General features: G+C 37.5%; 1 protein-coding gene across 4 annotated transcripts in view; it reads left to right on the top strand.

The window, feature by feature from the left end:
- Positions 1-15,680, top strand: part of GBE1 (1,4-alpha-glucan branching enzyme 1) — a 255,905-nt gene that overhangs the window by 140,385 nt on the left and 99,840 nt on the right. For all 4 annotated transcript variants that reach the window (XM_067543356.1, XM_067543363.1, XM_067543370.1 and 1 more), the window contains 2 exons: positions 13,615-13,730; positions 13,997-14,124. In XM_067543356.1, coding sequence (XP_067399457.1) covers positions 13,615-13,730; positions 13,997-14,124 — 244 coding nt within the window. The remainder of the gene's footprint in view (positions 1-13,614; positions 13,731-13,996; positions 14,125-15,680) is intronic.

The raw sequence follows: 15,680 nt of genomic DNA, 5'->3' as shown, positions 1-15,680 counted from the left end.
CATGTAGGAAGATATTTTTTGTATGTTTTTGGAGATGGGTCTAATGGGGGTTATGGGAAACAAATGTGTTGTGATTTTACATCACACTGCTTGTCCGGTTACTTAATTTAAAATTAATAATTGTGCATATACCGTGCATATCCTATTTGAACTTTTCTTTTAATTTGACTTGTTTAGATTTTCTCACTGTTGTATGTGAGTTTTATAAATAAAAATATATTTTGAATCTACAAAAAGGTGATGGGAGGCAAGCATGTATAAATTAATCTTAATATATATAGAATTTTACTAAATGCCATGCGAGGGCTGATTGAAGCAACTCTTGGGCTCCCAACAAAACAGTTACACTAGAACATCTCTCTTATTATATGACCAAAGAGGTACAGTTCAACTGCTTCTGTTCCACATATCCCAAACTGATCAGTCATGACAGCTGGAGAATTCCCTCCCACAGTGGTGGGAGCAGGAGTATAGGATGTGTCAGTATCCAAATGGGAATTATTCCTGTATGCTGCAGATGCAGTCGTGTTAGTTGTACTTCCACTAAATGGTGGACGCAGTAGTTCGTCCTGCTTGGTAAAAGTGTGTTTGTGATATGAAGACTTATGTGGATTACTTTGAGGTGAGTGACAGAGTTGTCGTCATTATTAAGAAATCTACGTTTTGCACCCTCCAATACGTGTGAGCAAAGGGAAAAAGTATATGTATCTTCAGGATCCAGTATGCATCATTTCAATGCCGAATTACATGTTACCTAATTAGCAGGCTACAGGGGATTATTACAAAGGGTATTGTTAGTAGCAAGCCAAGATATGAGAGACATAACTACAGTAGTAAAGATTTCTTAAGTACTGTAACTTTTGCTAAGTAATTAAAATTATGCTGCAGTTCTGTTCTTCAGCAGCCCACACTTTTTATTCGACTTTGCATCCTTTTTGGGGGAATGGAGGATAGATGGTTAGGAATGAGGTCTTGTTAGGTCAAATCACTTATAGAAAACTTATTTGTCAGCTGTTTAAGAGTTTTTCAGTTTAATTTTCTAGTTAAAGAATTGCTCACACTTGCCGTATCTCCGTTTTATTCAGGCTCAATTTAAAATGAACTTAATGTTATTTAACTGAAATCTCATATCAGTTATGGAGTCCATGGGTAGAATTGAAGTATAGTTAACTAATTCAGTTTCAAAATCCTGATTCATGTTCTGGACTAACTGCAACTCCATGTTGCAAACCAATTAAAAAAAAATCAAGAAATGTAAAGTTGAACAGAGCAGAACTGAATCTGTGAATAAATGATATTTGCATTTGCATTAGGATAATCTTTTTTAAAAGTTACAGTTTGTATCTGGATGTGACCATGGTCACATCTCCAAAACTGGTGGTTTATTCTGTATTTAAATTAATCAAGCCAGTAACAAAACATCTTCTATAATATCTTACTGGTTATCAAGAACCCAAAATGCAAGTTCCCTTTAAGCCATCCAGCCTTTGGCTCGCACTCAGACAGCCAACTCTATATAGTGAGGATTACTTAAAATCTTATTCACCATATATAAAGTTCTCCCAATCCAAAGAGCTTGGACACATTATCCACCAGGTCAATGAATATTTCAGATCTTACCCAAATACACCTTACAGCCAATTCTAATTAACTAATCTTAAGATTTATTATTCCCACCCCCCCACACAACCTTATTTTGGTCCCTGTGGAGTTGCGGTAGATACTGGGGCCAAACCAAATTTGACACATCCCTGAGAAAATCTGCCACTTTCCATGATGTATGCTATGTTTTGCACAGTTCTATACTACCTCTTATTCAAATTCTCACACACCTTCATGTTAGGTGTAGCTTCATTGATCCATGGATTAGGTAAAACAGGTTGCCTGACCTTGCCATCAGAAGAGAGGTGCAGCTGCATCAAGAGGGATCAAGAGGGATCCTTCTTTTTCGGTGGGGGAGGGGTGTTGGGGGTGGTGGCTATGATATTCAAGATATGATCACAATAGTCTGTCTTAGTTCTAAAATCTATGAATATATGAAAGTTTTAAAAACCTCTGTAGGATATGACTGCCAGTCACCTCCACACTTTCCACTAAATATGTCAACAAGAAAGGGGAAGATTAGGGTGTTTTGCCCCATTGCATCCTCTTTGTACCCATCAGAATTTTAAACCTTCACTGGCATTTATTCAGGGCCATGCATTCTCTCTATTCTTTGCACTTCATTGTTGCCCTGTAGAGTTCTACTATTATGGGACACATCACAGTGTTTGGTTCATAATTGTTTTCAGCTCTGTGAAAGTGGCCCTATTAAAGCACCACGTGTTTGTTTGTTTGTTTGTTTGTTTTAAAACGCCACCACATATGTTATCGATCTGGACTTCATTCTGCTTTCATATTATAAATGTGATCACTTATGATCACTTGTACCTAAGCTACCATTCATTTTTACTTCTGTGATCATTTCCTCTTTATCTTTTAAGATAAGATCTAATATAGAATTTCCTTGTGCTAGATGCAACACTTTTTGATTTAGGAAATGGTCATTTATAATGTTTAGACATTTCCAAGGATTTTTTAGTATTGGCAGCATGAGACCCCCAGTATATGTCACTCAAATTGAAGTCCCCTCATGATTGTGCAGCTTTTTTTCCTTACACATCATAAATATTTGTGTAAGGAAGTGGTCATCTTATTCCCTAGTGTGATTTGATGGTCTGTAGTAGACACCAACCAATACCCCATCTTTTGCTTTATCTATGAGGACATTGATGTGTAAGCATTCAAGATCATTTTCTTCCAAACTGTCAGTAACTTGGAAACAGGTAATACCATTTCTGACATAGAGTACTATTCCCCCACCCCTTTTGCCCACTCAATCCTTGCTAACTAGATTATAATTGATTTTAACATTCCAATTGTGTGAATCATCCAACCAGGTTTCAGTAATACCAACTAGATTTGAATTTATGTTCCTAAATGAGCAATTCCTCTTGATTATTATCCGGGCTCCTAGCATTGGTGTATAAGCAATTCAAGAATTTCTTATGTCCTCTGGTTCCTTAATTAATTTTGTTCTCAATATCTGTTTTGTGCAAAGCACTCATATCTTCCCTCTTTTTCCCCTCCTCCCCTTTTGCTATTAGATTAATTTCCTCCTAATTAATTTAGCTAGGCTGTCCCCAAGGAGATTGGTTCCCCTTCTACTAAAGTAGAGGGCATCCAAACTTTCAGCACATTTTCACCACAAAATGTAGACCAATTTTCCCCCAAAACCCTCCACCGTATACCACTTACCTAGCCAACGTTTCACTTCCAGAATCTTTTGCCTTTCTTCACTCATTGGACGGGATGAATCTCAGAGAAGATCATTTGCACATGTTTCTTCAGTATGCTTTCAAGTTCCCTGAAGTCATGTATTATCTGTGAGAGATCTTGTAATCCAGTGTCATTAGTGCAGATATGAATCATCACCACTGGATCCTTAACTGTCAACTTCAGAAGACTATTCAAACTTAGAGTGACATTTCATGTCTTGGCTCTGGGAAACCAAGATGCTGTCTTGTTGTTTTATTGTCCCTTGCAGAATGTTCTTTTGAGTATTGAATCTTCAACAAGCATAATCTGTCTTCCTGGGGTGGTTGGAGAACTCTGATTTTCCTACAGGTTGGGCTGAGCTGCCTCCACATGCGTATCCCGTGCATCTCTCTATTACCTTGAATCTGCTGAATCTTGAGAGGTATCTTCCATAGTTTTTCCTTTGAGGACTGGTGTTGTCTTCTAGTTGTGTGGAATTCCTTTTGCTTCTCTTCTCTCCGGTGGCCACAGTTTGCCTATTGCCATCTGTTTCCAGCTATGCAGAATGCCGCCATGACCTCTTACCTTCAGTGGTTATGAACTCCAAGGCCTCCTCTGCCTCTCTCTCACACAGAAGTCTCCACGGAAGATAGCCACCCTGTCTTATGGATAGCCTTCAATTGAGAGCTTGTCCAGACAATATTTTAGTCTGCAGCAGAGGAGTGTAAATTTTATTCTACGCTATTGTGTTGCACACAAACTGGCCCATGAGGAGTCTGCTGACATTCATTGAAAATTCCATCGAACAGGTTAACATGATACTGTTTGAAATGGGACTACATTAATGTGTGCTAAGGATCTTTTAGTGCATACCAACTGGGGTCAGTTAGTGGATGAAACACTAGTGCAGACTAAACTGTACACCCCATGTAGACAAGCCATTACACTTCTGAAATATCAGCCAAAGCTTGGACCTCAGAGGAAGGGAGAGGGCGTTCACATCCCTATCATGGCAGTTATGAAAGCAAAAAGACAAACACATTTTAAAATGACTTTTCTGACATTTTATGAAATATTCTATTATATTTCATGAAGATTGGATGCTTTTGTAGCAAAATTGCCTCAGTGTTGAACAGCATTTTTCTAATAATGAAATGTAAGAGTATTGGATAAATGGTTACTTTTCTGTTCTTTTTCTTGCACGGTAGAAACATTCATGTTTCATATAGTGAATGCTCTGGGAGTAACATCTGCTAAGAAAAAAACAATCTTTCCAAAATCAAGTTGTAATATATACTGAGTGTGACCCATTTTGGTTTATGGAGAAGTAAATGAACTCAATACAAATAAAAACAAATCAGTTCCTGAAGGTTTAATAAGCATGTAATTGGAGATCTGCAGTGGGTGATTGTGTTTGAATTATCTTAATAGATTCAACAGGAGGTGTCCACAAATCCTTCTTCTAAGGATGTCTGGCAAAAGTGTCCTTTCATTATTATTATTATTATTTGCTGTTAGGCAACATTTCATTTCTAAGAATTCAGTTAACATTGTGTGAAAATTTCTCATTACTGCTCAATTTTGATCAGGCCAGATCCCCAAGTGCTGAGAGCTCATAGAACGTTCTCCCAGCCTCTGCGAGCAATTGCTGAAGATAGAGGGCCTGCCATCTTTCTTCATCCAGCAAATACTCTTAAATCATTTTCAGATTTATCTTTTTTTTTAAAATATCTTCTAATGAATTCATAAAACAATAAAGGAACACTAGATGTCAAATAGTGCTGGTTTAATTTCACTTCAGCTGTGTGTCTTTCTTTAGATTATCAAACTTATTAGCTTCCACTTCAGCTGTGTCTGGAGTACCAATGTCTTTTGCATTATAAAAATAGGTAGAGAGTATAAAAACGTTAGGCCTGAATTTACTTCAGTTTTTTTTAATTGCAATGTTTAATTATTAAGCATAATTATCCATTTTAAAAACTGGAGTATATAAATGCCTGTTGTGAAATTGTTTGTAGGGAGAGTGGTTTCTGACATGAAAACTCTTAAGTTTTCAAGGAAGACAAAGCACCACTCTTGTATAGTGCAAAAAAAAAATGTAACAGCTCTATGTCTATTAATGTTTTCCCTTATTAAACTTTCATTAGTAAGAGGAAAGAATGTGCCCTAAGAATAGTGAACTACACTTCAGGAAGTGATAAAGACACTCTTATCGAAGCATCTTCTTAAAGGCCATTAATCTGTGATTGCAGAAGGGGAGGACAGGAAAGGGAAAACCAGCATTGATTTGAGTTATGTGCTAGCTAAAGGAAAAATCACTTGTCTGCCTTGGCAACATTGGAACACATCATTTCTCTTAATAAAAATATAGCATTCATCTATCTTTTATATTAGTATCTGATTTAAGTCTAATAACTACATATTTGCAAAACCTTCCTATCTTCACAGTGTGAGCACGTAAATATTAATTGTATTTAAATGCTTCTCAATAGGGATACTTGTTAGAGTTATACTTGCAAAGGACACTTTCATGTCAGAGTGCTGTGTTTTTGTATTTGTGAAGATTAACAGAGCTATACCAATGGTTTTGGGATGAGGTTAGTTTACTTTAAAAGCTTCAAATGTCAGAAAACCGTCATTTATACAAGGTTAATCTGTTCAGGATGCTGCTTTGTCATGTTTAACTCCCTATGTACCTCTGAGTCAATTAACTAAGAAACATTGTCTCCCAGATTATTCTAAAACAGTGTTCCACAGGGAAGGATCTACTTGTTAATTTTCACTAAATGTATTTTTAATTTTTATTAACCAGAAAAGAACACAACTGTGCTGGAAAATAGAGCTGTTCATTTATACTACTGGATTTGAGCCCCCAGATTTTGCATCTAGATTAGTATCTAAATGTATCCACTTTTGGCGGGAGGTATTTTGATCCAGGGATCTGTCTTGGATCAGCTTCCAATTAGTGTTTAAAAAAAAAAAAAAAAAAAGTACCAGGTACACATTAGATGGCTGTTTCTGAGGATTAACTCTGCAAAATAGCCTCTGCAGCTGTACAGTCAGAGATTTGTGATGCCTCTTTATGCGAGCAGCTGCTGAGGCAAATTTAGGCTGAACAGAACCTATAAGTAATTGCACTATAACCAACGATCAGTTCCCTGTTTGAGTATGTGCTGTGCCAACAAATAAGGCATTTCCTGCCCCGAAATAATGACTAAATAGAAATCTGTACTAAATGTGCATTTTCAAATATTTTAATAAATAAATATTACTGTTGAGTTGTCTACATCACCATGAATGACTAATTATTTGGCACATGCTACAGTTTTTCCTGATGCTTCCCAAATGAGGTCCTGTCTAATGTAGGACTCAAAGTGCAAATCAAAGCTGGTGTAAAGTTAATTTAATTTCCTTTTTTTAAAGAGACTAATGTGTAAAAGAGAATTTTAACTTCATTAAATCAACTAAAAAAGTATTTTCTTTCTGAATTGCTTTTGTGTAAATCAGAGAGCATTCAAAATTGTTCTGTATTCTGAGATCCCTAATTTACAGCTTAAAATGGTAAAATAACTACCTAATTGATTTGGTTTTAGTTAGGTAGATGGAAAAATAGTAGCTTAATCTTCCTCTTAATTCATCTTAGTGAATTGAATGTAATATATTTTACTAGTTTTTCTTTAAGAACCTTATGTACAGCTCATACTATAACATTTGTCATGTAGCTTTTTGGGTTTTTTTAAGCTATACAGATACCAGGCAACTATCTCTTTTTTGAAAATATGTGATTACTCACAGTTAGAAAACTTACATTAAATTGCCTGGTCCTGTTTACTGGAAATTTTTAATGTCTTTTAAGTAGAATACTGCTTAATCAATATATTTTGTTAAGACTCCATTGAATTTGAATTCTGCTGCAAATAGAAAAGACACAATGTATAATACTCCATAACTGTCTGCTATATATGTAGCTGGTAGATCACCAATGAATGGTATGTCACCCTTCTTTGGGTATTATCCCAGGTGCCTGGTAGTTCCTAATATGATTTTGTTTGTAAAACAATTTAAATTATAATTTTTTTTTACATACTTACAATTTTTCAAATAATTCACCTTTTGCTCTGTTTTTCATGTTTCAAATTTGAAGTAAGATTTTGCTGAAGGACTTTCTTGAGGGTTTCAAACTATTACATTTTTAGTGAAGGGTAGGGATTTTGATTCCTTAATAAAGACATCCTTTGTCTAGGGTGCTTAGTAGTCATTGGAGTTACATAAGTGTTGTCAAAAACCACATCCTTTGAAGGAATCTCACTAAAAATCAGTTTTGCTCTGAGTTGCTCAGCTTTCAGTCTTTTTGCTCTTGTGATGTGATAATTTCACTGACTATTCAGTCACCATAGCCTTCTATGGTAGATAAGACCTGAATTTCTAATAGTAACAAAAAAACTTGGTTACTTTTTAAAATTATTTTTGGACAAATTTCAGGCTGCCTTTTACCCATCATAAAGAAGGAAAAAGACACAAGTTCTCCATAGATTTAAAAAAATAAAATAAAAAATCACCAGGGGGCAGTCGGGCTTCTACAGCTGGTGCTGAATCCCATTTCTGTATCCCTTCTGCTCTTTAGTGAGTTACCTAGTTTTGGGCTGCCCACAAACTTCAGCTTACATCATCCCTGGTTGCAGCCTATGAATTACATAACAAAAAAAGCAGAAGCCATGTTAGTAACACAGAAACAGCTCTAATAATTTTTTTTTTCAGCTTCAGTTTGGAAACAGGACAATGTTCATTTAGATTGTAAACTATATTCACACCTACAGATGTTCTGTGCATATCTCTGGTTTATCTGTACTCAATAAGTGCATGTTGGAAGACTGAGTAATCTAAACAGCTTACGTTATTTAATAAAAGTATACTTGTCAGTGTGTTCTAGCAGCTTATTCGACTGTAGATATTTTTAAAAGTTCTTAAAAGTTGGTGTTTAACACTAAGGACCAGCTTAATAAGGGTTTTCTTTCTTCTAAAATACATGAAATCTTATGGCAAAAAAATAAATAAAGGTAACTCTGAGGAAGTGTGATTAAAATAAATGGAATTTATAATCAAAGGAAAGCTTACTCACCAGAATGGTGCATTATATTTAGTAATTTCTATTTTTAATTTTTTTTGTGTGTGTTTAAGTGCATGATTCTGGAATTCAGTATGCACAGGTAGGCTGGCCCAAACACACCCAATTCACTTCAGCAGAGCTCTGCAAAGACAGTGCATTGCATGACTGAGGTGTAAATGTGTCATTTATCATATTAATTAATATTGTAATTGTTAATATTGTAAAATGTGATATAAAATATATAGGTTGTGCAATGTAATTAAGCTGACATTACTATTGAAACCTTAATTTTTTAATTTCATGAAAAAGTGTGCAAGGCCCTTACAAATGACATAAGACACTGTCCCTGGCCCAAAGAGTTTACAATCTAAATGAACATTGTCCTGTTTCCAAACTGAAGCTGAAAAAAAAATTATTAGAGCTGTTTCTGTGTTACTAACATGGCTTCTGCTTTTTTTGTTATGTAATTTGTCTCTACTAGAATCCAATGCAGTTTTGTATTCTTTTCTCCAGCACCTTTTTCTTCCCTTCCCTGCCCCCACAAACACAGCTGCAAATTACTTTGAATGGAATCAAGAGCCACAAGTTGAGGTGTGTCTACTATATTTAAACAAATGCTTTGCATTATTGGTTATTTTGGAGCTGTATCATTGCCTGGAGACTTCATAGCTATTTATCTTCCCTTATTCAACTATGTCTCTAAAGGATAGTATGGCTTCCGATATTTTCCTCACTGATATTTTCACACAAGTTTTCTTAAAACCTCAGTTTTTCCAGTCAATACCTACATTACATTTTAAATATGTCATTTAGTATTTCTCTTTACATGTCTCCTATCATTAATAATTCATATACACCTTTATCTCAATATTCTCCAGTCTAATTGGCTTACAGCATGTTCTCGCCCATCCATAGATGTCCTTTATTCTGTAGTTAGAGATTTTATTCCCACTGTAAATTTCTTGAAAGTATCTCATTATTACTTCCAAATCTCCATATATGAGAAATCAGAAGAAGTGATAAGGGATCCATATATTACAGAAAAACATAGTTAAGGTTGTGAAGTCTAGTACTCAGAAGTTAGGAAATGCCAGAATTAAGGTTTCCTATGCAACTGTAATTCAGCTGTGTATGATAAACCTTTAATTACATGATCAATAATTTTTCCTTCTTCAAAGCACAGCCCCCATTGAGTTCAGCTGCCACTGTGAATGCTCAACATTTCTTCAATTTCACTCCAAGGTTTAAAGTTGGGCACCTAGAAAATGAGGAAAATAATGACCATCGGGGATAGTTTGATATAAGTGACGTGCCTAGAATCATCTAAGAACTCTGTGGCAGAGACAGAAATAGAATCCAGTTCTTCAGGGCAGCATTAACCATTAGACCAGCATCTCTTCCAGCAATCCGCTGCCTAATTCCTTGTATATCTTCATAGAGTCAAGGCTAGAAGGGACCATTGTGATCATCTGGTTAGAACTCCTGTATAACAGGCTGTAGAGCTTCCCCAAAATAATTCCTTTTGCACTGAACATATATTTAAATAAATAACTGTCCACTCTTGGTTTAACAATTGCCTATGATGGAGAATCCACCAGCTCCATGGGTAAATTGTTCCAATGGTACATTACTGTCACTGTTAAAAATCTCTGGTCTCTTTCTCTCAATCTTCAGTCTTTTTATCTCCAGTCTCTGTCTAGCTTCAACTTCCAGCCCCTGGGTTGTGTTAAATCTTTATCTGTTAGATTGAAGAGCTCTCGATTATAAAATATTTGATCTCTCTGTGGATAGTTCTCTCGCCTGTGATCAAGTCACCCCAAAACCTTCTTTTTGTGAAACCAACTAAATTGAGCTCCTTGAATCTCATCATAAGGCATGTTTTCTAATCATTTAATCACTCTTGTGGCTCTTTTCTGAATACTCACCAATCTGTGCAAAAAATGAGAAGTGGTCCTACAGACAGCCTTGTGTACTACACAACCCTGATTGATGCCCAAGAAGGTCTTTATTATGCATTGAATGAGTCCAGGGGCCTGTGTAGAAAAAAATAGTATTTGTTCATGTTATTAAAGACAGTATCATAATGTATTTGCACAATATGGGGGGAAGGGGGGGGTTGGTGGCATTTTCTAACTATGGAATACTTGAAGTGGTAACAGTAATTTTGTTCTTTTAATGTAGTTTGCTTTATGTATGAAATATTTTACAGTGGCATTCTAGTCCCATTGAAGTCCACGGGGTCAGGATTTGTCATTCACTTACTTGTCCTGGCCCGATGATGATGTCTTCCACACACTGCTGTGCCCAGTGCTCTTCCATTGCAGTTTGTCATGTTCAATCTGGATCTTCATGTGGATAAACTTTTGTAGTGTTGTGATATGGGAAAATGGATTATATAGATATGTGCCAGAGAAAGTTAGTCTTTATGCAGGACCATTGCCAAAGAAGTTTATGGAATAATAAGTCAGACAAGCAGGTTGGATGGATCCTTTGCTTGGAGAGGAAGGAAGATGTTCCAGGCTTGTCTTATGAATGGACTATAGGGAAGGGAACATAGTTTAAAAAGCACAAGTGTCCACCTGAAAGAGTGAATAGTGGAACTGTAGATTTGTCTGGTGAAGATACCAAGGGGATAGTATCATTAATACAGGATAGAGAGAGTATGAAAACCTGTTTAATAGATTTAGTTGATTATTTAACCTAACGTTTATTTAATGTGTCTGTATAAGTGTAAATATTGGTTCTCTTAGTAATTCCCCTTGTTCTGTCAAGCTGGGTTCAGCTCTTATTTTTGTATATTTGTTTATTTCCCCCCATCAGTGAAGTTTACTCTGTTAAAAATATCTTGGTGTATTAGGCAAGCAGATAGAATAAGATCAGACATAGACACTGCCAATTTATTTTCTCTGTGAACCTGTACCAAGTCACTACAGGTGAAACACTAGTGCATACTCAACTGAACTCCTTTGTTAATGGTACTTTCAGGAGTAATTTATAACTGTTGTGCAATTCAGAAAATACCTTTAAAATATTCAGTACTAAAAAAGTATAGTCCACCACCAGTTGCATGCAAAACCAAGTTGAATTACTGTCCTTCTATTTTCTTTTACAAAAAAGTACAGCATTCAACAATACTTCAGTGTGATAATAATTAAACCCTTTAAGTGACTCTGTAAAGGGTCCCCTGTTGTGGGCAGGGCCGGTGGCTCTCCCTGGCCGCCAGTCTCTGAGGGAAGCCACACCTCCTGGTGGCTGTGCCCTGTGGAGAGCCCAAAAACAAAGGGGACCGTCTTCTGCCCTTAGCAGGGCAAGTCCTGGTTTCAGGCCGTGGCCCTTAGTAGGGCAAGCCTGCAGTTCAAGCACCCGACCCCTAGGCATGGTGGGCTGGCAAACGGGAATAGTCTCAAGCCCTGTGTAAGGCAAATAAGCAGTTCTGAGCCTCTGCCCCTAGACAGAGCGGGAGTAACAATGGGAACAGTCTCGAGCTTGGCATAGGGCAAGCAAGCGGTTCTGAGCCCTGGCCCCGAGGCAGGGCGAGTAACAATAGGAACAGTCTTGAGCCCGGCGTAGGGCGAGTAAGCAGTTCTGAGGCCCAGCCCTTGAACAGGATGGGTCAGCAGTGGGAAAACATTATCTAGCCCCTCACAGGGTGAGGCAACAGTCTATGGCCCGGCCCTTAGCTGGGCGGGCGAGCAGCAGCCTCCAGCCCCAGCAGGGTGAGGAAAGAGCCCAAGGCCCAGCCCTCAGACAGGGCAGGCAGGCAATGAGGAAAATAGCTTCTAGCCCTTGGCAGGGCGAGGAAATAGTCCAAGGCCCAGCCCTGATGCAGGGCAGACCAGCCATCCGGAAAACCATCTCTAACCTAGTGGGGGCGAACAAGCAGTCCCAAAGCCCTAGCCCCTAGGCAGGGCGGGGCAGACAGCAGGGAACAGGCTCTGGCCCTCAGAGGGCAATCACCCCAGGTTGGAGTAGGAAGTGGGAAGGGGGATGCAGGGTCACCCATCTCCATTGTGCCCCAGCCCAGGGTCCTGGCAGTGATGGGGTGTCCCGTCAGCGAGGCTGCAGCTGAAATACACTGCCTTAGTACAAGCGCAAGCTCAGCCGGACTGTAGTCGGCTATCCCTGGGCTACTTCCTTCCACCCTCTCACTAGAGTACCTGGTCCATGGAATCATACCCTGGTTTCTTGGGGTACTCTGCTTGAGGGAAGTTCCAGGAGCCCTTGGCCTCATCAGTCGATAGCAGGTCCAGGAACTCATCCACGGAGGGCAGCTTCTCCAGATCGTAGGGTCCTGGGGCCTCCTCTGGCTTGTAGGGGGTTGGCAGCTTGGGTAGCTCTTCCAGGTTGCATGATTCAGGGGTCTCCTCTGGCTCACTGGGCTCAGGAAGTTCCTCCGGGTCCCAGGCAGTGGGCCGCTCTGGCAGCTTTTTCTCTAGTTAACACTCGGGCGCAGGTTCAGACCTTGGCGCCAAGGGAGAGATGTCCTTTTCCCTTGGCTGCCTTCTGCTGGCTGAGGGGGAAGGCCTGCCTTTTATATTCCTGGCCCCGCCTCCCTGCTTCTGGTCAGGTGATGCCATACTCCCAGGCTCCACCCCCCAGAGGGGGTTTGGTTCTCCCTAATCTGCAGTCTCCAAGGGAGGCCACACCTCCCAGCTATAGACTGCTGTGATCCAACACTTTGTCTAGTGCTAAAAGTATAGCATAATTCAAAAGTGGTGACTTCCTTCTTCCAAGTTCCAAAAATGAGAGTTTTTTAAAATTATTTTAATGTAAGAAGTTTGTTTCCTTTTGCTCTGTAAATCACAGAAATTTGTAATTTATGTGGGATAAGCCCTGGCTAATGTGAAGATTTGGTTTGGATTTTTCAAATACAGAATAAACCCTATTTCACTGGATTTAATCATATTTAGAGAAGCAAATAAAAATAATAGGAAGGAATATCTACATTAAACAGTAACATTGATATTATACGGTATTAGTCATTTCTAAAACAAATTTAGCCTAACTTCCTCCATCTTAAAATTGCATACTGTTAAAATGAGAATTTTGTATGGAAAAGCAATGAAGAATGTTGTTTGACATGTTCATTATGATGGTATAACATCAAGTAAAATATGGCTGATACCAGTATTAAATTGAATATATTGTTTTAGAAATGTAGTATATTTTCATGTATTAAAGTTTAGAAATTGTTTTTATTAATATTCTAGTTGGGAAGTTTTGCGATTCCTTCTCTCTAATTTGAGATGGTGGATAGAAGAATATAGCTTTGATGGCTTCCGGTTTGATGGTGTTACGTCTATGCTATATCACAACCATGGAATTGGTAAGTAGATTAATCAACTAGTTTTTAATTAAAGAACAACTTGCCTCTTGGTCTTGTTGCTATACTTTTGAGAAAATGGTAACATAGCAAAAAGCTATGCTTGGTAGATCTACATTTAAGCTACTTGAAAATAATTTGCAAGGTTGTTAAACTTTTGCTGTGCTGAGATTAAATAGATTATTGGAAATGTTTTTAAAAATAAAAAAGCTTGACACTTGTAAATCTGACTCACTATATTTGGGGTCTTTAACTTTTTTGGTTGCTAGGTACAGGCTTCAGTGGAGATTACCATGAATATTTTGGTCTACATGTGGATGAAGATGCCCTCGTTTATCTAATAATGGCCAACCACATGATTCATTTGTTGTATCCAGAATGCATAACAGTAGCTGAGGTAATATTAAGTTTAGCCTTTTCTTTATATCCAAGTAAAGGCTTATAGTATCAGTAAATAAGTGTACTAGTGAAATGTCATTCTGTCTTCATTACAACTTCTTTAGAGTTTAGTATATTTCACATCATTTAACAGGAATCAGTTTCTGTTATAGTGTAAGTTGCCTGCTAATTATTAGTCGCAATTTTGTTATTGAAAGAAAAATACCAGCAGATAAGTTCTATGGGGGGATGGGTTCCTCCTCTATGCAATCATCTGGGGGTCCCTGGGAAGAACTGAGTGTTAATGGGTTCTTTTTTTTATATTGATGGGACATTAGGGATGCTGTGGGTTAGCTTGTATAAAGGTTCTTAGTTCAGATACCATTCCTTTGCTTGTTTGTTTTTGCTCTATGATTGCCAAATGTTGACTAGTTATTTATGATGGTACCAAATGTTCACAATTAACAGTCCCAAAGCAGCTATGTGCTGATATAATTAATTCCCTTCTATGATAAATGTGATAAATTTAGAAGTTTCTTAAATGTTTATACTAATTTAGATTTAACATTAGAATTATCTGGGTTTCTGAGTAAGTAGGATTTATTATTGAAATTGATGGAAGGCAGTGAAAACTCTTTTTGGCTTCAAAGGTTTATCGTTGGCATGCAGATATCAAATTCCAAAGCAGTAAACTTCTGTTAATCGGGTGGTAGGTGTTTTTCACTGAAGTGTATGGTTTATGTTAAGAAAAAGAAACTCCTGTAAACTTTTTTCAGAATTTCTTTGTTAATATAATAGTACAATGTAATGTATCTGGGTTTTAGTTTTCATTGTCTCCCCACCTCTCCCCCTCAGCCACCCAGAAAAGACCATGTGCAAGATGCAGGATGCATTTGATATGTCATGAGGAATGTGAAAGCCTATTTTTTTAATCCAAACTATTTTATTAAGAATTCCAATTTCAGCCTTCAAAAAGTAAATTAAAGCTAATTTAAGTTGTTATATGTGGCAGCTTAATTTGTAACTGACAGCTGTATACCAAAGGGCTGTTAAGAGCTTAATGACATCAGGTATCAAAAACAGCAACTGATTAGAAAAAAAGCAATTATTTGATACATAAAACTTAAGGTGGCTATATTGATCTTTAGATTTACTTCAAGTAAAATTGATTCATCATCTAGGGAGTGATAGTCTGATTATCAACATTCTTACCAATGAAACTTTGAGTTCAGCCTGTTTGTATTATCTGGTTTAAGATTCTTTTTAAACAAGATGAGTCTTCAATTTATTCTCCTTAAATTGAAAACTACTTCAATTCAATACATCATTTTTCTGTCTAGGGGGAGTCTATATACAAAATGTGGAATTGAGCCACACGCTAATGGTAGAAAGAGATTGGGGTGGAGGAACTATTGATATGATTTTAAATTAAAAAGGCTAGCATGAATTTGTGCTTGCATGTAATGAGTTGAATAAGTGCCGCATGAGAGAAGAGAGGTTTTGTCTAGAGTATGACAGATTGTCGTATATTCCTTGAAGAGCTGTCTGATCATTTTAAGTAAAGGAATTTTGTAA

This window comes from Emydura macquarii, unplaced genomic scaffold, assembly GCF_026122565.2.
Source record: "Emydura macquarii macquarii isolate MOO-44397 ecotype Brisbane River unplaced genomic scaffold, CSIRO-AGI_Emac_v2 contig_75, whole genome shotgun sequence".
Lineage (NCBI taxonomy): Eukaryota > Metazoa > Chordata > Testudines > Chelidae > Emydura > Emydura macquarii.
Note: the sequence above shows the minus strand (reverse complement) of the source record. Positions and strands in the feature narration are given on the sequence as shown.